The following is a 24,852-nucleotide window of genomic DNA, read 5'->3' on the forward strand; positions in this document are numbered from 1 at the left end:
ATTATATGTAAAAAAATAAAGATTAGGCGTAAATTTTGAAAAAATAAGAAGGGATGTATGAAGTGGAGGAATAAAGAGAAAATAAGAAGATAAAACGGTGTCCTTAGTGTATTAAATGGCAGCTGTTAATTAATTAAAAAGACCCTATAATGTCTACTGTGACTGATACAAGAAAGCATGCGTTTAATATGTCTAAGAAGTCACCATGGATATTGTGACTCGTTATCAATATTTTCAACTGTTGTTTTTTCTGTGCTTTGTTTATTTATCAAAAGCTGAAATAATTAGAAAGAATATATCGTTTTTTACTCTACCGTCATTTTGTCATACAGTGTTATATTTACTGCACTGTTATATGAGCCACGAGTATCTAATATTTAGTTTGATTTATGACTATTGTTACAGACTTTCTTTACTATAATCCAATGCATTTGATTTTTAGCTTCTTCAACATGATTACATATTTATATCAATGTTGAATATGATGTTTGTTGATGGAAGATTAAATATATGTGGAGTAGCTTTTAACCGTTAATAAAAATCTTGTTTTTGTTTGTACAATAATTGACTAATTCAACCAACTAATTAATTCTATGTAATTCTCAACAAGCCGCAATTTTATTGCGATGTCTTAGGGTGACCTCTAGTGGCCACACAATTCATTACATATCACTTATTATATTATTATCTCCAGCGCTCAATTTGAATGTGGTATGATGGGCGTTTCTGCTTAATTTCTTGCTATCCGCTCTTTACAAACGCTATACTTATCGTCGTTTCAGAGGGTGTGTTAAATAATGATAAGCTGGGCGGCAACATAGTTATAAGGCATAAACCATAAAACTGGGTTTTTATTCATTACAATTTCCGTTTTCCGGCCTCTTGGTTGAAAAGGTAAAGTGCAGATTAGCATAAAAACTACAATCTTGCAAACACATAATGATGTGGAACTACGTTATCGTGAAAAAGATCGTCTCGTACAACTATAACTTCGGTGACACGAAGCAATTACGTCAACACATTATAAGTAGAATATCGTCACCACATTTTCATTATCAAACATTTAATGTCGTATCAGTAAGTGGATTCTATTCTCTGGAAAGGACTTTGAGGCTGCAGTCTTTCAAAGTGCTACAGCTCCCCTAGTGGACAACCGAAGTATAGCCCCCCAAGGATCTCTTGAAGGATGTTCACAGTTGGAACAATCCTAACAGGTACATTGAGATAATGTCACACATGCACACGGGTGCACACACACACACACACACACACACACACACGCATACACACTTTGTCGCCACCGTCAACACATTCCGGCGAGTGCGCACATTATGATCACAAGGCTAATGTGCAGCGGCAGGACGCGATGTCTCACAGGCACTATTACGACGAGTACGTTTACTACGCTTCACCATGCTAGCGGTAACACCGTCCGGATGCTAACAAAGGCCTCCGTTCTTCACCACTTTATCACTTTATGGAACAACCAGCATAAAGTCATGCTGCTGGTTGGTGATAAGATATAACAAAATGTGCAATGCTAATTATTGATTTACTTAGGAGATATGATTTAAATAACAATGACTGCTAATGCAAAGTACTATTTTTAAGTGCCAGGGCGTACAACCTACAATGATTGCGTAGGCCTACACTAAGTGCCAGGACGTACAACATGCATGCAGTGTGTAAGAGAGGGGGGACACTTGGAATTTGTGGGGACACTTGGAAATGAGTGGCCTTGTTAAGTGTGTCGAATCGATGTCTGTGACTGTTTTTCAACCGCCCGCTCCAACGTGGCTCCGGTTCAAATCCTAATTTTATCGTGTCTTCGGCTTCGAGGACAGGGGATTCAACCACACCTGACGCTGTATGGTTTGGTTAACCTTGTGTTAATCCCACTCTGACCGTTCCTGTGTTTCTGAGAGGAGCAAAAAAGACCAATGTTGCGGAATAAGACACTGGCCATTAAGGAGCAAGAAGGAGTTTAGGGGGGCGGCTGGCTCAAGATTGGCCCTACAGGTTAGGCCTCGAACCTAGAACAGTTTGGCATTGGTAGACCACATCATAAGCACACACATGCACACCAATTCTGCTTATTTCACCTCCCAGAATGCACCAGGGATCCCCCCCCCCCCCCCCCCTCTCTCTATCTCTCGCCCTCCGTGTTGCTGCGAGGCGTTAGCGCGCAAGTGGAAGAGCAACATCGCGCGGCTAAGGGGTCACACCAGTGCCGGGACCGGTAGTACACGGTGTGGAGAGGCGAGAGAGTCGACAGCACTGCTGGTGTGTGTTGTCGAGAGAGAGAGAGAGCGAGAGAGAGCGAGAGCGAGAGCGAGAGAGAGAGAGAGAATTGTCCTCTCCTCTTTGCTAATATTCTCACTTCATCCAATCCTCTTTCTCTGCACTCGTCTTTGTCTAACAAACAAACACGCACACACACACACCCACACACACACACACACACACACACACACACACCTCAATGATTACACACCAAAACAAACATGTGTTGGCCAATCACTGATGTCATCCAAGTGTGAAATAGATGTGAGGGAGCCCGAGGTGGGCGAGCGACGCCGAAGCTCAGACGTCGCTTTAATCATATGAACATTATCATTCCACCCGAGGGGACGTCCTCATCTGGATGGAAGGTGTGAATTAAAGGAGAACAGAAGGCCTAGGCAAGGACTGGGTCAGCCTAGCGAGTGACGGTGGTTACCGTTCACAGGTGGATGCGCAGTCGCACACAGACACACAGAGACTCACAGACATACACACAGCAGTATAAAATGCTAATGTAATTTATAAAAAATATATATTATTATTGACACTGCGGGAGAATTCACCCAACACAACACCAATAGAGCCTTGTGTAGGAAATAGGCCTACACAACTTCAAAGGCACATAAACCCACGACAACTTGCATGACACCAAAACAAGAATAGAGAAAAAGAGAAAGTGTGTTTCGTACGTTTCTAACCTTTGTACGTTCAGAGTTGTCGTATTTTGGTCCGGTGTGTTGTTGGTAGCCTAGCTACTGCTTCCACACAGGTCTCATGCAATCCAAGGAAACTATTTGAAACCGGAAACAGGTTTCAGCCAATTTAAAGTAAAGAAAACGTTATACCCGACGGATACAGCGTGAGGTTTTCTCCGCAACTTTTCGTGCCTTGTGAATAAGTTCGAGCGTGCATCGTTGTCTTCCTCGAGGGGCGATGCGATCAGAGAAACGGGAATGTGCTTGGTGTAGTTCCGTTATCACAGCGCATATTGCATAATCTCATTACAACACTTTTATATTTTTCATCCGGTTGATTTTGACTTGAATGTTTTCATTTGTTTTAGTTGTGAGTGTTAGGTCCGTTTAGGTTTCTATTTCACATTTGTCTCCAATAAGGATGCGTTCCATACGTTGTGATGACGTATCACAGAGTCACATGTCACCACCTAATTGATTGATTGGGTTTTCCTGTTCTTTTTACTCCTCAAATGTAACGTCTAAATTAATAGATAATAAACACACGCCTATTGATGTCATTCCAAAAAAAACGACTAACCCAATCATTTTTTATTTCCCCTTAAAACGACACTGCTCATGTAAACGGCATCAGCAAATCGGACTTAACGTTATCTTTCTTCCTTGCCCTAACCAATACCAAATCCTAGAACCCATAAGCAAACAAAAACGTATAGCCCTAAAACTAATCCCTAGATCCATAAATCAAACCCTTATACCTTACCCTAATAGGAAACCCAACCTTTAGCCTGGCTATTGCCAGACCAAGCTCAATCATAGATTGCACGTTGGTCTGGAGAAGCTGCTGTCATTTTCTTCAGCACAAGAGGCCTGATCAACGGGCCTTTGTATGCAATTGGAACCAGGGGGAAAAGCCAGCTTGGTGATTGGCTCCCGCAAAAACGCATCGGGAAGCAGAAAGAAACGGATTGCTCTTCTAAACCATTCTGCAGGGCAAACTCAAATCGCCGGCAGAATGGGCGGGGCTACCCAGTCTACCTAACCCTCGTACTAAACCTCCCCCTTCACTACTCTACCTTCAGCTTGCATTACCTCAGACATACCCCAAACCTGCACTTACCTAACCCTAACCCTGCATTACCATTCCGTAACCCCCTACCATAACCCTACCCCTGGCCTAAACCTGTCCTACCCTAACTAAACCCCCCACTACCCTAACATAACCCTATATGGTGTGTGTGTGTGTGTGTGTGTGTGTGTGTGTGTGGGGGGGGGGGTTGCGTGCTCCTTTGGTATTCTGGGCTAAGCGTGTGATCCGCGCAGTAATTGTTTGCGGTTGATTGAAAAAATGTGCCGTAAAATAATCTCATTTACAGCTTATGAGGCTGATACGGCTAGGAGTAGCTCTACACACACACACACAGTCACACACACACGCACACGCGCAGACACACATGTATTCACTCACCCACAGGCTCCCACGCACACAAATATGCTCACATGCTCACACACACACACATGCACTCACACACACATGCTCTCTCAGTGTGTCTCTCTCTCTCTCTCTCTCTCTCTCTCTCTCTCTCTCTCTCTCTCTTCCACACACACACACACACACACACACACACACACACACACACACACACACACACACACACACACACACACACACACACACACACACACACACACACACACACACACGTGCACTCTGACACCAGGGGAGGCCCAGTGTGTGTGTGTGCCATGGTTGAAACGCCCCCCTGAAGCAGCCCATGATAATCCATCTTTCCTTCCCCTTTCATCGAGGATATGTGTATGAAGCTGAAATACAAGTCTGATCATTAATACCATCGTCAATGACACAGCCTATAGTCTGATCGTTGATACCAGCATCAATAACACAGGCTGTATTCTGATCATTGATACCACCGTCAATAACACAGCCTATAGTCTGATTATTGATACCCCGATCAATAACACAGGCTGTAGTCAGATTATTAATACCACCGTCAATCACACAGCCTATAGTCTGATTATTGATACCCCGATCAATAACACAGACTGTAGTCTGATTATTAATACAACCGTCAATCACACAGGCTGTAGTCTGATTGTTGATATCAGCGTCAATAACACAGACTGTAGTCTGATTATTAATACAACTGTCAATCACAGTTGTAGTCTGATTAACACAGACTGTAGTCTGATTATTAATACAACCGTCAATCACACAGGCTGTAGTCTGATCATTGATACCAGCGTCACTAACCCAGTTTAGCACACACACTAACTCTCAACCTCTCTCTCCCCTCCTCTCAGTCTCTCTCTGTCCATCTACCACCATCTCTCTCCCCTACAAACTTTCCTCTCTCTCTCTCTCTCTCTCTCTCTCTCTCTCCCTCTCTCCCCTCTCCCCCCCCGCTCCACATGACATCAAGTCAAACTAATCACTTGGGAGTCCTCAACGCCACTGAACTCCTTCTCTGGGTAAATCCGGTTATCTGGCTGTAAAGGGCGTACGATTTGGATTCCATGGCACCGCTGGTATTCACTCGCCTGCGAAAACATTAAAAAGAGAGAGATTAGACCGCCTGTCGACGGCAGAGGAGAAGGGAGGAGAGGAGAAGGGGGAGGAAAGAGGGGGAGTCTTCATTTTAGTTTTGGTTACATTTATGGAAGGCTTGGATTAACCCAGTACCGAGTTTTCAGCACACAGGAACTCTCTCGCTCTCTTTACTTCTCCATTCTTTTCTCTCACTCCTCTCTCTCTCTCTCTCCCTCTCTCTACCTCTTCCTCCTCCTCTCTCTCTCCCTCTCTTTACCTCTTCCTCATACTCCTGTCTCTCTCTCCTTCTCTTTACCTCTTCCTCCTCCTCTCTCTCTCCCTCTCTTTACCTCTTCCTCCCTCACTCCTGTCTCTCTCTCCTTCTCTTTACCTCTTCCTCTATCACTCCCATCTCTCTCTCCTTCTCTCTACCTCTTCCTCCGTCTCTCTCTCCTGTCTCTCTCTCTCCCTCTCTTCACCTCTTCCTCCTCCTCTCTCACTCCTTTAGTCTCCACCTCTTTACTTACACATCTGCCCTTTCCATGAGCAAGGCAAGGGCACTACGAACTGGAGTTGGTTTCTGGGCGTTATAAACTGAAGGCCCTGATCCACCAGATTAGCTGCGGTTCTTGAACTGGTTCCGTTCAGAGCTCCTCGAACCGTGGTGCTCTCTAGCGTTTCCACGAGATGTTAGCGGGGACCTTGTGATCAAGGACGCGTCATCAATGGAGGGGATTGCACCGTGCCCCCGGGAACAAAACAGCAGTAGCGCACTCTACAGGTCAAAGAAAACGTGCTCTTTTTTTTGGTTCCGGCTGGGAACCGACTCTTCAGGTTCTGAACCAATTTCTCCTAATGGTTCAAATGTCGGGGTGCAAACCAGATTGGAGAACCGCTGATCCTAGCAGGTTAAGATGGGATCAATTCAGAGTACGAATTCCCCGTCACACTTCGGCACTCTCAGGGGTCACTCCACGCAGGCGAAGCAGGGGATTGTGAGGGGATGTGGTTTTTTTCCTCTTTCCCAAGGAATTTGAGGCTAAATACTGTCATAGGGTTGAGGAGGAACAGCCACACACTGCTATAGACACACTAACCCCCCCCACACACACACACACACGTACAAATGCATGCACACACACCACGAGTTAATCCCCTCACGGGATTAATATCAAATATCCACGTAAATATGCCATACTGTAGGAGTGCGAGTGTGTCTATTTGTGGGTGTGGAAGGGCCTATGTGTGCATGTGTCTATATGCGTGTCTGTGTGTTTGTATGTTTGTGTGTGTGTGTCTGTTTATTTGTGTGGGTGTGTGAATGTGGGTGGGTGGGGGGGGGGGGGGTCTGTGTGCCTATGTGTGCGTGTGTGTGCGTGCATACGTGCGTGCGTTTGGAGAATTCTGGTGAATTCTGGGGTTAGGTACCCAGGTCGTTTCAGGTAGTCAGAGTGTTGTCTATAGCTCTCTGTGGGGGTGGGGTGGGTAGGGGGCGGGGGGGGGGGGTGGGGGACATAGCCATAGCCAGTACGCCATAACAGCTAATTGTATAGACGTCGGGCAACAACCCGCTTCGGCAGACCCGGCATTTAACATTCCACGCACCTGCGGAAAAGAGCAGAACGTCGGCGAATAGAAAACGAGGGGATATTGCCGAGCGTGTGTTTGGAGCGAAGGGGGGGGGGGGGGGGGGAGAGAGAAAAAGGCCTTACAAAGCCGCCGCCGCTGCTCTCTGTGAGCTGGTGTTGATGGAGATGAGGTGGCGCTAAGGTGCAGCAGAGGAGGCGAGGGCAAGGTGAGATCCCGGGGTGTAAATCTACTCACCTGGTTCACAGCGGAAATCGAGACGGGGTTGGACGCGCGCGCTTGAGCGCTAGACGGGAAAGGGATCGCGGAGGAACACACAAACACCGTCGTCTCCCCTCTCCTTTCTCGTCGCCTCACTTCTGTTTGCCGTTTCCAATTATGAAGGTGTGACTATATACGGGCGTCTTCTGGTTCCCTCTGTCTTATATCAGGAAGTTAACTACACCGAAGTAGAACAATACAAATGAGATATTTTTCGTCTGGCGGGGGCGGGGGGAGGTAAGAAATTAGCAGTTGAATTAATTAACACTTACATATCTGTCCTTCCCCCAAACCCCCGGCCTTTCATTCTGTCTACAGTCTTCGCCTCTGGCCTGATCGAATAAGAGCAGCACAACTTCTGATTTTGCCGTGGTGTGTCATCGCGTATTATTACAAGGGGGCAACCTCAAATACTGGGTTTATTAATAGATGTATTATATTTGTGTGGGCTGAATCCACCTCCCGCCCGCCTTACCAACAGTGCCCTCCAGTGGCGGCTAATCACATTGCAGTCCGAGCCAGAATATTACACGCGGCTGGCAGGGCTGTCATGGTTATGACAGTTTAATTAATCCTTCCTTTTCTCTCCGACCTGATTTGGCCGAGATTCGACCCTGGTGTCTTCCTATGACATGGCCAGTATCAGACACACTGGATCCACTTCGGCCCAAATCACGCGATAAAGTGGTAATCAGACTTTATTCAACGTTCATTTATCAGTTCTAATTGATCAGAATTGCTTTGCTCCACTGCGGCGAGGACAGGTTAATATACACCGGTCGGGTTCGGTCGTGATCACAGGGAGAGGAGTGAGCTTTCAGTGAAAATCAGGCAGTTTTCAGGGATGATTATTATGTTATTTAAGCGATTACAAGTTCTTCTAATCAGACTCAATCATCTTTGGTTCTCATGTTAAGTTAAGTTTTAATTAAGCTCTATGCGAACCATTCAAAGATGTCTTTTTGTCCCAAAGAGATGACGGCACAGTTATTTTACATCCATATTTAATCAATGTATTTTACCCCATAATAGGCGCAATTTATGCTGGACGCCTTTTTGAAATGGCTGATTTTACCCCAATCCTTTATTAAACACCATTTGTCCAAAGTGTTTTGAAAATGTTTTGAAAATAAATGTTAATTAAAAAATGAGTAGCCTACAGTTTGAGAAAGTTTTATTATATTCATTAACAATAAGAAAACAAAACAATTCAATGTAAATAAAGAAGAAATTGGGTGGACTCAGTACTAGCCTAGCCTAGCCTATTTGATGCCGCTATTCCATTTTGCTATGGGGGACAATCGGCTAAAGCGGTGGAGAGCATACTTCTTTTAATCCGGCGGATTTTGTGTCCCGGCCAATCAGGATGAAGAGCAGTCCCGCAAGAACGCTGAAGAACACGGCGACGGGAGCCAATAGGAAGGAAGGACCCAGCTCCACGGTTAGGTGGAAGGCGGGGCAGACGGTCGCTCTCCGCCTACGGGCGTATTGTTCCAGAACGCAGAGCTCATGGTACCACGCCAGGAACATCAGCAGCACCAGCATCAGGCTCAGGCCTAGGAAACACAGATAGAGGACGCAAGTTGCGACGGGGTTAGGGTTGGTGTTGATTTTGTGCGTAAATGTGTGCCGTATTGTGTATTGCGTCCCACTTTGTTGCGAAAAAACAGAGGGTCATGGGCCATGGCGCATTTCCATCGGCGGGTGCGGGTCGGTTCGGTATGCAGTAGGCTACTCCTCCGTTGGGGTACTGAGACGGTACTGAGGGTGCCAACAAGTTCGAGCTACACACGCCGTCCCTTGATTGGTCGACAGAATCGTCACTTCTGTGCGACAGGGGGATATTAGGCGAGTTTCAGATCAAGCATGCGTTGCGTTCATGGACCTATTATGGTGCGTTCACATTGCTGGATATTATGGGTGAAACATTTTCGCGACGTCGGAAAGTTTGCGTGAACGACACCTCATGACGCAGTTATGATTCTACTTCCGTTCAGCGACTCGAGCCGAAATTCTCAAAACAAAAGTATTTTCTTCAAGTATAATTATTTACAATTTCAAACACAAATTATATTAACTAAAGAAATCATGGACAATATGGAAAATTTGGAGAGTTTCCCAGTTGGTAACGTATGTTTTACTAGGGACGCCGCGAATGAACATGGCGGAACATGAACGTTTTACTCAAAGTAAAAGAATCAACCATCATATCACATACTTTACTGTTCATAGACGTTGTAACGTCTGTTGGCATCGACTTTGCTCAGTTTTGAACGTTGTGTACTGGTAAACCAGCTCTTGGTAAGGGGATGTGTTGCCTTCCATACAGTGACGCGATGTATTTCTGGACAACGGCGGAAGCTTCGTTTATTTAAGAAAATGTCGCGCGAAAGTTTGACGTCCTTTTTGGACGTCCTACATCGTTGCTCTCTGGTCATTGTGTCGCGTTCTTCTTTTTCCTTGGATTTATTAGCAGGCAAGACTGTGTCGGGCTGCTATGAGGTCACGATGTTAACGTAGCTGCCACGGTGGAAAGGCGAGCCGTAACTGAGCAGTGCCGTGTTCCGATATCCATACTTCCATGAGTACACTCAAACAAAGTACACTATCCGCACTCACTAGGTGCGCTAATCTTCAGATGTCAGTGTTGTTCCAAATCGAATACTCCGTGGTGCACCAACCGGAAATTACGATCACGACTGCCGCCGCGGCTACTCCCCCGCAATAAACATCTCGGTTTGAACGGTGAACTCTTTAAGCCTAGCAGCTATAAAAAGCTATAAAAGCTATAAAAACTACAAAATGACTATTAATGCAGGCTATGTGGAAAATGCGCCGACTTTGCCTCAGCCTGGCTCCGCCCTCTTCCGCTACGTAGCTAAGATGGCTGCCGTTGAGTACAAAAAGTGTACATCGCCACACGCTTCGCGATTTGACCGTTTTGAGTACACCATCCGGGTCCTTTCAGTACACTTATTTTCGCCCGATCTGAATCGGAACGCCCTACGTACTCAAACTTAGGCTAGTAAGTACGGATAGTATGGATATTGGAACAGGGCACCGGGCTATACCCCACCTTCACTTCCGGGCTGAGGCGTGCTGGGCCGAAGTGTCCCTGCCGTTGGAAATGCGCCAATAGAAGCATTTTACAAGCGGAAGCTCCTCACCTCCGGAGAGCTGAAAAGCCCCGCCAACTTTATACAGCTTGTGATTGGACAGCGGGGCAGCACAAAGGACCACCAGTCCACCAATAACGACAGAGACCACGCCCAACACCAGGAAGCTGCTCCAGAATGTCCTAAAGACTAACGCCAGGAGGACAACCAAACCAACATAAAAAAAAATATGACATCATTTACCGTCTCTCCATTATAGGGTGCCGTCATTTGTTGTTTCATTATATATTAGCTAAGCATGATGCCTTTAGCCAGGCAGCAGTACTCACCAATGACGGAGTCAGGTTCAGAGGGCTGAGGCGGGAAATCGCCTGTGTCCACTAGGGGGCGCCCCGGCGACTCGTAGACGGGGAACGGGAAGAGGAAGGCGCTCTCACACACCTTGATCGGCGACTGACTCCCTTATGAAACATAATAAAAACTATGAATGTATAAATAAATATGAAAAAAATACCACAACAAACCAAAAAACATTTCAAATATTTATATATATATAAAGTGGGACCATCTATGTATATGCGACTCTCACCGGTCCAGATGTCCCACAGAGAGAAGGTTTGGGAGCGGGTTTGAATGGAGCAGCGACTGAACAGACCCTCGTGGAAGAACGTGACACTGTCCATCGCCTATTATAAAAAAAATACACTAAACACACTTTATATACGTTGTGACATCATTCAAATACAGAGTAGGAAAAAATCGAACGGTCGTATAAATTGAACCCCTAACTATAGTGCCTTGCTCTATCTACTGAGTAGCACAGGGAATCAAACCCCTTAGCCTGGCAGTGTCGGTGGCTTTCTATACCTACGGAGCTACAAAGGGAAAACAACCAGTGGCGGTTTTAGGCACGGGCGAACCAGGCAGCCACCCGGGGCACCATATTTGTGGGGGGCGCCAAATACCATGGGGGGCGCCACGAGCAGTAAAACATAAAAACGCGCGTTCGTTTTCAATGAAGTACATAACATTGTGTGGGGAATTGGTATATCGGCGCCCCCCTCTGGCTGCAGGCGCACCTGCTCGTTGAGAAGGTGCCGTGCACAGACGGAATGAAACCCCCACTGAAGTCCGTAGGGTCATGATACAACCACCTCCCCTTCCCTTGCCCTACCTACTCAACCACAGGGAATATAACCCTCAACCTGGCAGGGTTACTGCCTTGCTCTACAAAGGGAACACAACCCCCAACCCTTGCAGTGGCAGCGATTTGCTCTACCCCACACACCACCACACCTACCTGGCTTCCGGTGGCCCCGTGATGACCCGGGTCACTCTGGCGTAACCATGACGACCGTGTGCCCCGGTCGCCGCCGTCGCCGCAGGACTGCCAGGCCAGCAGCCAGTAGCCGCTCCCGCCGCACGCCAGCAGAGCCAGCACGCTGACCGCCTGGAAGAATGCAGCGAGGAAGAGGAGCACCTTCGCCCGGTCCACCGCCAAGCCTGAACTCCCGTCGGTCATCTCCGCTCTCTTCACCCCCGCCCCCACCCCCTCCAACGCGGCAGAGAACTATCCGAATGTTATCATACTACTACTGCTACCACTACCTTGAATAGAGGAAGCCTTAGGGTTTGACCTCACTACCCTCGTTTAGTCGGTTTTCCGTTTTGTATTTGGTCTCGTGCTGGAGCTGGTTACGTTTGAGGTTGCTTGAAATACTTTAAATGCATAAATTGTTGACTTAAAAATGATCGTTCCTCCTCCGGTCTGTTCTTGGTGGTCACGGTATACGTCTTTTTGTATGTGTGTGTGTGTGTGTGTGTGTGTGTGTGTGTGGGTGGGTTGGTCCAGTAGATCGGGTTGTAGGTAAAAATAGGCGTCTATGTTAAGAACACACGCCGACACCGTTGTACTGCGACTGGGCTAACTCTTCTAAACACAGCTACTCACTTACGTGTGTACGACCCGTTTATCAATATATCAGACACTTAATATAGCGAATTGAAAGACAGCACATCAAACCATTGTAAATCTTTTTAAATGGTTTTAACACTGATGCTATGGTCATCCATAATTCAATACCTTACAGTATTTATTGTTAGGAATATAACCCCTAACCGTGAGGCATTAGTGCCTTGCTCGACCTACCGAGCTATACAGGGGATGCAGACAGATAGGAGTGATACGCGACATACTGGTAGAAAGATTGGTGATTTTATTTGATTGGAATGCCAGCATTGAGAACCAAGTTTGATACAGTACGTGGTCGGCAGTGCAGCCCAGAGTCAGGCAACAGTGACGGTCCTACAAACAGTCGTTCAAGAGTGTGTGTGTGTCTGTGTCTGTGTGTGTGTGGAGGGGGCAAGGGGGGGGGTGGAGGAGGATGAAGTGGTGGTGTTTCTGTGTGTGTGCGTGTGTGTGTGTGTGTGTACATGAAGATGTGTCAATTGTCCCGAGTAGACGAAAAAAACACTGTTGCTTAACTAATCGCTCTGAGCGAGCCCCAATTGGATCCATGTTCCGCCTAACGCAACGTGAGCCATAGGATGAAACAAGACCGAAATCAACATTTATAAAGCAGACGTGGACCACCGGCAGACAGTTCTGAAAACGGTAGACCGGACCCACGATAGATCGCCCTGAAGTTACACAAGGAAATCTTTGAATCCCACCAAAACAAAGAAAACATCAAGCCACACCCCCCTTGCTGTTGATTCAACAGGGAATTGAAAAAGAATAAAAAAGTCAAAAAAAAAGTGTTGTAATATCTTGTTTTATATTATATATAGAAGCATATACCGCTTGAGATATACGCTTCTATTAAGTTCATATTCAAACCCTGTCAGTATATTAAAGTTCGATAATCAGGCACATAGAAATTATTTATTACTTGAATCGTCTACTACTCTATTAGTTCAGGCACACGACGACAAGCCCCGGGCTTGTCGTCCATTTATGATTATAATTTTTTTAACATTTTAATTTTTTTAGTTTTAAACGGTTGAGTTTTATTGGTCTGCCGTTACTCCGGTCGGAATTTTTTTCGGGGGGGGGGTTCCGGAATGTCCGGCTTAACAACCGTGCTCCTCCCACTTCCTGGTCCTCGGGCGGCCTATGACATCACTCCGAACACGGGGTTGTGGCGGCAAATGCTGGGCCCGATCTCCTCGTAGTCCTTCTTGGTGTGGCACACTTGGTAAAACTCAGGCTGCCCGAGAGAGAAAAAAAATAATGGATTACACCACCTGGCAGGATTCCATGAAGTTCGTAACGCGAGGAAACGCTACCCCTTTGACATTGTGTCGGAAGCGATAACGTAGGGTTGAGCAATTAATCACATTTTTATCGTGATTTGGATGTTTGGGTCAACGATTTTATTATTCTTTATTTTTTTATAGAAATTGGAACAGCTGGATACAAATTTGTATCTAATTTTCGATAAGAACATTTTGTAAAAAAAGTTAAGAAGGAGATTACAGTTACAAAGTGTTTTGTTGGAGAGAAATGCTGAATAAATGCATGGTGTTTTCAAAAATAATCTGGATTTCAATATTGTCCTAAATAATCGCGATGACGATTCTTTTTTATAACTGAGCAGCCCTACGATAACGTAACGACCAACTGCAGGCATCGCTCGACGCGGCATGTCCAAAAAAATCGGGCAGGAATAAAGTTGAACTTCAACTGAATAGTAACGCTTTGCGGTGTGCGTTCGGCCATTCTCATTCTATCGATCGTAAAACGTAAAAGGTGAGAGTTGTGAAACGCTAGTTGTGTAACGCTAGTGGAGATACTCACGGTAGAAGCGAGCATGGAGCCACCGAACCACACGGCGTATCTCTGCATGTGATGAGTGACCACCTGCACGTCGATGGGCTTGGGCTGCAAAACAACAAGCTTGTTCACTTCCATGCAATCTGTAATATTCTCTGTTCCAGCCAGCCCTGATTAGCGCTGGCCTTACATTAACTTGGCAGTAGCCTAGCCTCTTTGTAGCCTAGCAATTGATGTTAGCATTAGCCTTGTTCTACCCTAGTGCGGATTAGCGAGCGATGGGGTGCCTTATTAAAATTAACCTAATGCTAGCTTAGCATTGATTAGCAGTAGCCTAGCCTCTTTCTACCCTAGCAATTTGATATAAGCATTAGCCTTGCCTTGTTCTACCCTACTACTGATTAGCAAGAGACTGGTGCCATAAAAGCATTCCCCTAGTACAATCTTAGCACTAACCATTGATTGAAGAAAATAAAATAAAAATCACAGGCAGCAGAACATTTTACAAGCAGAAAATGTACCTGGATTTCCCTCAAGCGCTATCTCAGCCACTGTCCCAATATATGGTTAGCTAAGAGAAGAGAAGCCGCTCTGGGCAGCTAGCTCAGACCCGTCTGAAGCTAGTCTGAAGCTAGTCTGGAGCTAGTCTGGAGCTAGTCTGGAGCTAGGCTGGAGCTAGGCTGGAGCTAGTCTGGAGCTAGTCTGGAGCTAGGCTGAAGCTAGGCTGAAGCTAGTCTGGAGCTAGTCTGGAGCTAGTCTGGAGCTAGTCTGGAGCTAGTCGGAAGCTAGTCGGAAGCTAGTCGGAAGCTAGTCGGAAGCTAGTCTGGAGCTAGTCTGGAGCTAGTCTGGAGCTAGTCGGAAGCTAGTCGGAAGCTAGTCGGAAGCTAGTCGGAAGCTAGTCGGAAGCTAGTCTGGAGCTAGTCTGGAGCTAGTCTGAAGCTAGTCTGAAGCTAGTCTGAAGCCTTCTGCTCCCGTGCGTCCGTGCGTCACCTTAATCTTTCCCCCGCTCAGCTCCTCGCTGATCTTGAGGCGCATGTCCACGGATCTCTTCAGGTCCCGCTGGAGACGTCGGCCAAAGTCCCGGAACATGGTGGATCCCCCGGACAGAACCACGTTCTGCACGGGGAAGACGGGGAGGAGGACGGGGAAGAGGGGCGGAGGACGGGGAAGAGGGGCGGACAACCTTTACTGCTAATGATGTAATCAAGGTGTGCATTAAGCGTCGGTAAATGGTGGCGAAATCCCCTTCAATCTCTTGACTTGTGATGTTTTTTCTGGGTTATTTTTTGCATGAGGGGGGGGGGGATTGTACAGACCACACCTTTACAATCCTGTAAATTAATTAATTTAGCAGACTTTGAGATTAATATATGTTTGTGTTGCAATTTACATAACAAATATAACTTTTTAACATTTTGCTAACAGAATATTAGAGAGGGTAGTGGACACATGACTTTCATTGATTTAGTTCATTGTTAACGGTTTACCAGTAGATACACTGAATTCTCATTTTGTGGGTGATCTTTAAACTACGTTTAGTATGATCAAGAGGGAGGAATGTAGAATGTTGGTGTGTTTTAGTGTCTCTCTTTTGTTCACATTTCTAGTCTAGGAACAGGCCAGTGACTCTCATACTGATACAAGGTGTTATTTCCAACATTCTGCCATTGTGATGTCTCAACAAGGTTGAACCGACCTGGTCCTCTGGGACATAGCCAGGGCCAGATACCTTATCAAGGCTCAGAGTGCGTCTGTTCACGTGTTATTCATGTATCCTCTTTTTGTATAATACTCACCCCAACCCTTTGGTTCGACGAGAAGAGGGTTCGACAGCCAAGGAACACATTTCAAAACTGCTCCTCAACCGCGTCCACTATAGATTATTCAACCTAAGTCTGTATCTCGCTGTATTACATCCTGGAATAAACCATCTATTCAACCCTCTGATCCAACCTGTCAAGTTGCTTTGATTTCGACTTCATGAATTCCTACTACGACGATAAAATACACAACGCAGAGTCTGTCCGAACAGTTTAGAAATAAGCTGAAATCTAACATTTGGTGAGGTCTGGATGACCTCACCGTTTACGGTTAAATTCACTGACATGACACCTCAATAAAAGATCGGAAAAGAAAGTTTGGGTTTTCCCAGCTCACCTTGTAGAGCGGGCGTCGGACGTCAATGGGACAGTTCTGGATGACCTCATCCACCACCTCCGAGATAGGCTGGGTGAAGTCGGGGTTCGCAAACTGTGAAGGGGAGGAGTCGGTTAGCTTCATGTCTACATCTTCAGGTTATTCGATTAGGCTAGCTTTAGGACTTGTGCTTCAAAACAGCGGAATTCCCTTGGGTTTATTCTGCTCAAATCAGCATTTGTTTCACCAACGTAGCCAGTAGCATATAACCACGGCTTAAATCGACTGGTACTGTTTAATTGTCCATGTAGAATAAACTAAAATAAAAACCAGCACTATAATAGAGATTATGTGCCGAGATATACTTTAAAACAAAATTGGAAATTGCCCTGGTCGGACAGACAAAATGGCAGGTTTGCGACCAAATCGAAGCGTTGCAAGGGGCTCAGATCTCCGCAGTGCACACATAGGAGTCCGTCCAACTAAGCAAACGTTTCCCATGCAGCCCCCAAATGCACCTCTACCTGCCTTTGCACCCATGCATACGATTTTACCTCACATCATGGATCAAACAGCCCCCATATCGGACTACAATTCGGAATAACAACCCCTGAAGGTCGACCAACTCAAATCCGATCAATTTCAAACGTTTATCCGGGGTTCTTTCCGTCGGAAGTCGGCGAACTTGCGTACTTCGGGGTGGAAGAAGATCTCTGGCCCCAGGAAGCGCTCGTAGCCCACGTCGATGGTGAACTCCTTCTTGGTGATGGCGTTGATGCCCGTGTACTGCTTGATCCACTTGGAGCCGTCCGTGTCGTACTTGTTGAACTCCTTCACCACGTCGGGACACACGTAGCTGTAGCGTTCCTGAGGACGCGGAGGGAGAGAGAAGATAATCAGCGTCACATCTCCCAGAGTTATGCTGTAATCCATTTGGATGGTACGCCCGGTATGTTCGAGTCGTAAGGTGCAAATCTCCCAGCTTTCTTGCGGCATTTCACTGAGGCACGCCCCCTTTTGTTCGGTCCCACTCGCTATTCTGAAAGTAGGGCGCGTTCAGTGAGGCCGACCCGTACTACTCGTCAACAAAAATGGCTGCGCCCGTAAAGAGATTTATTTTCTTTGTATTTGTATCACGTTGGTAATTTTGACGTCGATTTTAAATGCTCTTAGACACTTGATTATATTGCTACTTTATGCCGGTCATCAATTTATGCATTGCACGGTCTTGCGGTGCGTGCAATACAATGTAAAGTTGTGGTGTTTGTTTTCGAGCTGGTTTGCTAAAGAGGCTAATGTAGCTAACAATAACAATGACTAGCCAATGAGAAACAGGGAAGCTTATATGACCAAAAGGGGGCGTGCCTTCACAAATGCAGCAAAAAGCTGGGAGATTTGCAACTTACAACTTGCAAATACCGGCGTACCATACAAATGGAAAGCACCATTAGCTTCGATTGCTCGTATTTTCCAAAGCTCGCATGATTTTAAGTTATTTTCAAAGTTAGAAAGTTACATTTAGGACTTGAGGAGGGGGAAACGAAGAGGAGTATGAAGACGAGGGAAAGGACGAGGAAGATGATGATGAGGGGGGGAGGAGGACGAAGAGCATGAAGAGGATGTTGGAGAAGAGGGTGAAGATGAAGAGGATGAAGAGCATGAAGAGGACGAAGGGTATAAAGACCATGAAGAGGATGAAGAGTATGAAGAAAATGTTGGGGAGGAGGAAGATGACGAAGAGCATGAAGGGCATGAAGAGGACGAAGGGTATATAGCCCATGAAGAGGAAGAAGAGGATGTTGCGGTAGAGGAAGATGACGAAGAGAATGAAGAGCATGAAGAAGACGAAGATGATGTTGGGGAAGAAGATGAGGACGAAGAGCATGAAAAGGATGAAGATGATGAAGAGCATGAAGAGCATAAAGAGTATGTGGACGAAGAGGATGAAGAGGATGTAGGGGAAGATGATGTGGACGAAGAGGATGAAGAGGATGGAGATCATAAAGAGGATGTTGTGAAAGAGGAGGAAGAAGATGTTGGGGAAGAGGAGGTTGGGGAGGAGGAAGAGGAGGAGGTTGGGGAGGAGGAAGAGGAGGAGGTTGGGGAGGAGGAAGAGGAGGAGGTTGGGGAGGAGGAAGAGGAGGAGGTTGGGGAGGAGGAAGAGGAGGAGGTTGGGGAGGAGGAAGAGGAGGAGGTTGGGGAGGAGGAAGAGGAGGAGGTTGGGGAGGAGGAAGAGGAGGTTGGGGAGGAGGTTGGGGAGGAGGAAGAGGAGGAGGAGGTTGGGGAGGAGGAAGAGGAGGAGGTTGGGGAGGAGGAGGAGGAAGAGGAGGAGGAGGAGGAGGAAGAGGAGGAGGTTGGGGATGAGGAAGAGGAGGAGGTTGGGGATGAGGAAGAGGAGGTTGGGGAGGAGGAAGAGGAGGAGCAGCGGACCTTCACTGCCTTGGCGGTCTCCAGGGACTGCTCCGGGGGGATCCCCACCTCCCGGTCCCTCAGGAGCTGCTGGGTGAAGTAGGTAATGTCGCGGCCAGCGATGGGGATGTGCTTTATACAGCTGCCAATCACGTAGCCCTCGGCCTATGGGAGCAGGGGGCGGGGTCATGGGTCGCTTCCAGCAGTGTTGAGCGCAAATAATATCACGTGTCTCCCTACCAAGTCGGCTTAAGTTAGCAAAAGACATGCCACACATCATGTCGCCTTAGTGTCGCCGTGAGATAATTTATGAAGGCATACTTCATCAAGATACAAAACATTTTCTATAATTATTAAAGTATTTATTGGCTTAGTATTAAAGTCCTGTTATGGCAACCTTGAAGGCTAGGCTAGGCTAGGCTAGGCTAGGCTAGGCTAATGTCTTACCACAGGGATGACGTGGGTGACTCCATCGCCACTGTCAATCACGGTCCCGGTGAGCGTCCTCTCCCCGACCTGCCTGGACGTCCAGGAAGCAGCCAGCGCCAGAACAGCCTAAACAACGCGTTACAACCAGGAGTTAACCCGCGCCAGAACAGCCTCAACAACGCGTTACAACCAGGAGTTAGCCAGCGCCAGAACAGCCTAAACAACGCCTTACAACCAGGAGTTAGCCAGCGCCAGAACAGCCTAAACAACGCGTTACGACCAGGAATTACCCAGTGCCAGAACAACATAATAGGTTACACCCAGAAATTAGCCAGCACCGGTTGAGGCTGAACAACATAGAAAGCGTTTCAGAGTTCAGCAGGTGTTGCCACTGCTTCATAACCACTCTCCATGTTTCCCTTTCCAGGGAGGTTGGGAGCCTGACCTGCACAGCGATGTAGAGGCCCGGCACGTTGAAGGACTCGAACATGATCTCTGCCGTGTACTCCCTGTTCTCTGGGGTGTTCAGAGGAGGCTCTGTCTGAGGGGGGGGGGGGAAGAGAGAGAGAGAGACAGAGACAGAGACAGAGACAGAGAGACAGAGAGAGAGAGAGAGAGAGACAGAGACAGAGACAGAGACAGAGAGACAGAGAGACAGAGAGACAGAGAGAGAGAGACAGAGACAGAGGTTTGATTAACTCACCTCTATCCAGACCATAACCTTATTATCTATTACTATAGTCTATTTGACAATATTCCTTCAGATTGTTGTAATGTTAACATTCTGTATCTCACATTGTATATATTTTTTGTTATTTAACTCTTTGCAGTGGCATTGTATATGTAGGTTTTCAATATCAATCAGGCCTTTAAATCAAGAGACGGAGCTGGAGAGAGGATAAGTCCTAATATGGTCTTCGGTTTACCAGGAGGAAGTAGTGGTCTTCAGGCTCCGCCCGCAGATACTTGAAGATGACCTGCTCCATGTAGCGCTCCATCAGGTCCCAGTCCTCCACGATGCCGTGGCGGATTGGCCACTGGGGGAAACACGAGTCAAACATTCAGACTCATCGTCACATGTCTGTCTGCTAGTCGCTCTCTGTCTTCCAGTCAGGATCACTAATTAAAGAGTCTCTCTCTCTCTCTCTCTCTCTCTCTCTCTCTCTCTCTCTCTCTCTCTCTCTCTCTCTCTCTCTCTCTCTCTCTCTCTCTCTCTCTCTCTCTCTCTCTCTCTCTCTCTCTCTCTCTCTCTCTCTCTCTCTCTCTCTCTCTCTCTCTCTCTCTCTCTCTCGTAAGGGAAGAGCTCCTTCCCTTACCTTCGTGGAGTACGACGGTTTCTCGATGGCCTCGTCGCCGATGAAGAAGTCCAGGTCGTCCACCCCCTTCATCATCCTCCGCTGGGCCTGGTCCCCCACTTTAGCAGACTCTTTGATGGCGATACCTAAAGAGTGGGCCGAGTATGACTAACCGTGGCAACATCTATCTACTTATTGTACCATGATTATGGTACGATGGGGTCGGCTTAGCTCAGGAGGTAGAGCAGTTGTCTTGTAACCGAAAGGTTGCTAGTTCGATCCCCAGCTCCTCCCAGCTGAGTGTTGACGTGTCCCTGAGCAAGACACTTAACCCTAACTGCTCCTGACGAGCTGGCTGTCGCCTTGCATGGTTGACTCTGCCGTCGGTGTGTCAACGTGTGTGTATTAACCGATGTAAGTCGCTTTGGATAAAAGCGTCTGCTAAATGCCCTGATGGTAATTGTAATGAATATAGAAGGTAGTATTATTTTTTTATTATAGTATAGTCATAGATTATAGTCTAACCACTGTCTGAGGGACCGGGCCAAGACAGCAATGCTTGAGGTTACAAGACAGATAAAAACAAAAGATGCAACACGGATAACGAATAGCACATGTTTGAGTTAAAAAAGCTGTCCAGATGTCCAAAAGTTTGCGATTCCCTCTGTTGTACTATGGATACTAATTATTAAGAGTGAGCTAGAGTGGCTGAAGCCTCTTGTCCATGGCCCATCTCTTCAGGGTGTGAGCTGACCTACGCATATCTTTGGATTTCTGCGTTCTCGCTGCTGTGCACTTGTTGTGAAACTTGAGTCATGTGGTTAAATGTAGAAAGCTGTACTGCAATGTTACGTTACCGCTCTATGAACATCCTTACTGTACCGACAGCGATATATCGTTTCATAAATGTACTTATTGTAAGTCACTTTGGATAAAAGCGTCTGCTAAATGCCCTGAATGTAAATGTACCATCAACAGCTACTAAAAAGTTATAATGGCTCGTAAAAGTGACTACGCTTGGATTTCCAATTCCTGTCAGGTATTCTTTACTCAAGCCAGTTGCTTTCATAACTTGTGAGCAGCGACCCAAACTTGTAGGCTTTCGATACTTCTCAGCCTCACCGGTTGGTCACTTTGGATACAACTACAGTGTCTGCTGCCAATTATTAACAGATGCCAATTATAATATCGCTTTTCTTTCACTTGCCAACAGGCTGAAGGAGCTCGTATCATCCAACCAGTTTCATCTGTACTCACATGACGGTATGATGAACTGGGGTTCCGTGTTTCCTGCATAGCCGATCTTTGTGTATCTGCAGGAGGATCAGGCAAACAAGGGATGGTTTAAACGTCGTGCAACCGGTCTAGGATCAAGTCTCTGGATCCAGTGGATCAAGTAGGTGTGAACTCCCAGCAGCTGGACGGAAACCAACGCCTACAGGAAGCGGCAGATTGCACTTAGAAAATGTTGACCAAGCAAAACACGCAATCATCTAGTTTACGCATTTGCTCGTATAACTATATGACACGAATACACACACACACACTCTCTCTCTCTCTCACACACACACACAAACTCTCTCTAACTCACCCACACACACACACACACACACACACACACACACACACACACACAAGCATACATGGATTTTATACACAGAAATACACAGCCACTCACCCCGTTCCACAGTCCACAACACACGCCGGTAATCGACCAGCCATGGTTAACTTTCGCTGATCTCACTACACACAGATTTACCGGTTGTCCGGTATCAGCAGAAATGCTGAACCTGAACTCGGCCTGAAGTGCACAATATCAAACAATAAGGGCAAAACTCGGGCGATTCGGGAGCTGGGTGGAGGACTGCTTCCGGGTTTCGTCACGTGGCGGGACGTGTGTCAGAGAGCAAACAGCGCCGCCGAGCAGTGTTGCCAGATTTGGCCCGATTTCCCGCCCAATCTGGCAACACTGACTCCAGCTAATCCGGTACCGGTATGCATGCATTATCAGGTGAGTGCTGTATGCAGCGCTCAAATATTGTTCGTCATAAGTTTTATTCTTTCTTTCTTTATTATTCTCTACAAACTTTGGGACCTATCTCCTCCCTCAATTTTTCACCTAGACTCCATTCAAATTGTAAAATATTCTGAATAGTTTGGAATCGCGTGCTTCTTTTCAGATCTTTTAAATATTTTATACTTTTTAAGATATTCTACTTTTATGGATATAAATATAAATATAACCGCAAGCGGTTATTAACGGGGTCCGAGCAAAATGAAAAGGCATGAACAGGAAGATGTATAAATATGACAAATAATTATGAAGGAAAGATGTTGATGTTCCCCTTAATACCATACTAGTGACTGGGCTGCAGAGCAATGGCCATAATTGTCTAATCGGGATTCAAACTCTCAAACTAAGTACTACTACCAGTACAAGGCATTATCCCAATGAGCCACCGACAAACCTGAAATGTAGCCAAAATCACATGTTGAAAATGTCTATTGATAAACACATATCCAGAAAACTCCAAGCAAACTCTCTTTCTGAAAAGAATTAAGGGCTCTCTTAATAACTACGGCGAAATTTAAATACATGATATTAATGATAATGAAGTCCTATCATTAAGGCAGAAATGAATACAAATTTATTATTCGCCTTATTCTGGTTCAACATGTCTGGTGTCTCTCTGATGATTTTCAAGAGATTTAAATGTGGCTTTGTCATGATTTGTTGCAGCAGCGGACAGACGGCCCGCCCTCATATGTAAAACCCTCCTTGTGTTTGACATAAATGTATGCAAAGTGCATACAAGGAGCAGGGAGGTGTTAGACAGTGTTTAAGGATATATGCGGTAATTGAACAGGTAGGGGTTAATTTAGGGGGCTTGCTCTGTAAGATGCTACTGGTTAGATTGCAGTTGGGAGATGAACTCGAACACACACACACACACACACACACACACACACACACACACACACACACACACACACACACACACACACACACACACACACACACACACACACACACACACAGGTTGTTGAAGGGGCGGGGGGGTTGGGCATCCATGCAGGTGGACAGACCTGAAGGATCAAACGTGTTATTTACACATTAATGCACTGATGCATTCGTTTTCCCTCATCGTGTGTGGTTACTAAGACAATCGAATAGATAACGTTTATTGGACACTGCAACTTGAGATAAAAGAGAGAGAAGGTGCTGGTGCTCTATTATATGAGTCAATAGAATGTCGTTATATTTTGTGTACGTGTGTACGAGTGCAGCATTGCTACAGTGTAGCAAAAGAAAAAAAATAACTTTTCAAAAACGTGGTCAACAATTGAACAAACAAAACTAAAACAGACTCGAACCAAAAACCTGAAATATAACTTAAGATTATGAACGGGAGGGGGGTGATGACGTTTTCTGCAAATTGTGTGTCAGACGCCCTCGCTAGCTCCCTTGATTCCACCTCATCTACCCCGCCCCCTTCTCAGGCTCCACCCACTACACGAGCCCTCTGAGCAGACAGCGGATCAGACGCAGGAGAGACGACAAGAGCGTTAGAAAGTACAGCCTGATTCTCCTGTGGTCACACCGACACGCACACATATATACACGCACATGCAGACAGGCCAGCACACAAACACAGAAGCGCGTACACAAACACACATGCGCACACACAGACATACACACACACACACAAAAAAATATACCCATATGTATACGCATCAACATATATATATACAAACACACATACACACACACAAATATATATATAAACATATACAAACACACACACATATATATATCTCTACACACACACACACACACACACACACACACACACACACACACACACACACACACACACACACACACACACACACACACACACACACACACACACAGCTGACCTCTTTATGACCTACACCAGGCTATTGCTAGTCAAAATCATTACAGGTGTTTTTAGGTGGATCTTATTTAGACATTGTGCTAGTCGTAATTCTAGGTTAGTTGTGTGGTTGCACATGATATTAGTTGAAAGAAGTGTGTGGTAAAACTACTTTTTGTGTGTTTGTCATCTCTGAATTGGGACGTCTGTGAAGTTCGTCTGCCCTACCCTGAGGCAGAGAGCTCGTGGACATTATGTTTTATGAGGCTAAAGTCTGGGAGATAAGCCTTGTATAACCACCAGGGTTAATTAAATCAGGAACCATAACAGCACATACAACCTGGGCACACAGAGAGAGCGTGGATTTTATAAAGACTGACACAGTTAAACACAGTTAGTCAGAAACACCACTAAATCAC

General features: G+C 46.2%; 2 protein-coding genes across 2 annotated transcripts; both read right to left on the minus strand.

Annotated features, from left to right (window-relative positions):
• Nucleotides 1–8,533: 8,533 nt before the first annotated feature.
• On the minus strand, nucleotides 8,534–12,312 carry LOC132455412 (transmembrane protein 182-like). The gene is made up of 5 exons (XM_060049286.1): nucleotides 11,791–12,312; nucleotides 11,080–11,176; nucleotides 10,820–10,951; nucleotides 10,542–10,679; nucleotides 8,534–8,930 (listed from the first exon to the last, which is right to left on the minus strand). The coding sequence occupies exons 1-5, from the start codon at nucleotides 12,010–12,012 to the stop codon at nucleotides 8,680–8,682; spliced, it is 840 nt and encodes a 279-aa protein (XP_059905269.1). The 5' UTR covers nucleotides 12,013–12,312; the 3' UTR covers nucleotides 8,534–8,679.
• A 371-nt stretch (nucleotides 12,313–12,683) lies between these two features.
• LOC132455399 (actin-related protein 3-like) lies at nucleotides 12,684–22,445 on the minus strand. Its single transcript, XM_060049254.1, has 12 exons — nucleotides 22,213–22,445; nucleotides 21,792–21,847; nucleotides 20,556–20,680; nucleotides 20,166–20,276; nucleotides 19,685–19,780; nucleotides 19,258–19,365; nucleotides 18,832–18,975; nucleotides 17,095–17,268; nucleotides 16,423–16,515; nucleotides 15,256–15,381; nucleotides 14,290–14,373; nucleotides 12,684–13,699 (listed from the first exon to the last, which is right to left on the minus strand). Exons 1-12 carry the CDS (start codon nucleotides 22,254–22,256, stop codon nucleotides 13,604–13,606), a joined length of 1,257 nt encoding a protein of 418 aa, XP_059905237.1. The 5' UTR covers nucleotides 22,257–22,445; the 3' UTR covers nucleotides 12,684–13,603.
• Nucleotides 22,446–24,852: the final 2,407 nt, after the last annotated feature.

This window comes from Gadus macrocephalus, chromosome 4 (genome assembly GCF_031168955.1).
Source record: "Gadus macrocephalus chromosome 4, ASM3116895v1".
Taxonomy (NCBI): Eukaryota; Metazoa; Chordata; class Actinopteri; order Gadiformes; family Gadidae; genus Gadus; species Gadus macrocephalus.

What these genes read in the sequence shown, in the direction of transcription:
- LOC132455412 (XM_060049286.1), bottom strand. Translation starts at nt 12,012, where the DNA reads ATGACCGACGGGAGTTCAGGCTTGGCGGTGGACCGGGCGAAGGTGCTC. An exon ending in ACGGGGCCACCGGAAGCCAG is followed by an intron (nt 11,177 to 11,790) that starts GTAGGTGTGGTG and finishes TTTTTATAATAG; the next exon opens with GCGATGGACAGTGTCACGTT. An exon ending in TCTGTGGGACATCTGGACCG is followed by an intron (nt 10,952 to 11,079) that starts GTGAGAGTCGCA and finishes ATGTTTCATAAG; the next exon opens with GGAGTCAGTCGCCGATCAAG.
- LOC132455399 (XM_060049254.1), bottom strand. Translation starts at nt 22,256, where the DNA reads ATGGCTGGTCGATTACCGGCGTGTGTTGTGGACTGTGGAACGGG. An exon ending in GCCTCTACATCGCTGTGCAG is followed by an intron (nt 19,366 to 19,684) that starts GTCAGGCTCCCA and finishes CGCGTTGTTTAG; the next exon opens with GCTGTTCTGGCGCTGGCTGC. An exon ending in AGATCTTCTTCCACCCCGAA is followed by an intron (nt 16,516 to 17,094) that starts GTACGCAAGTTC and finishes TCCCCTTCACAG; the next exon opens with TTTGCGAACCCCGACTTCAC.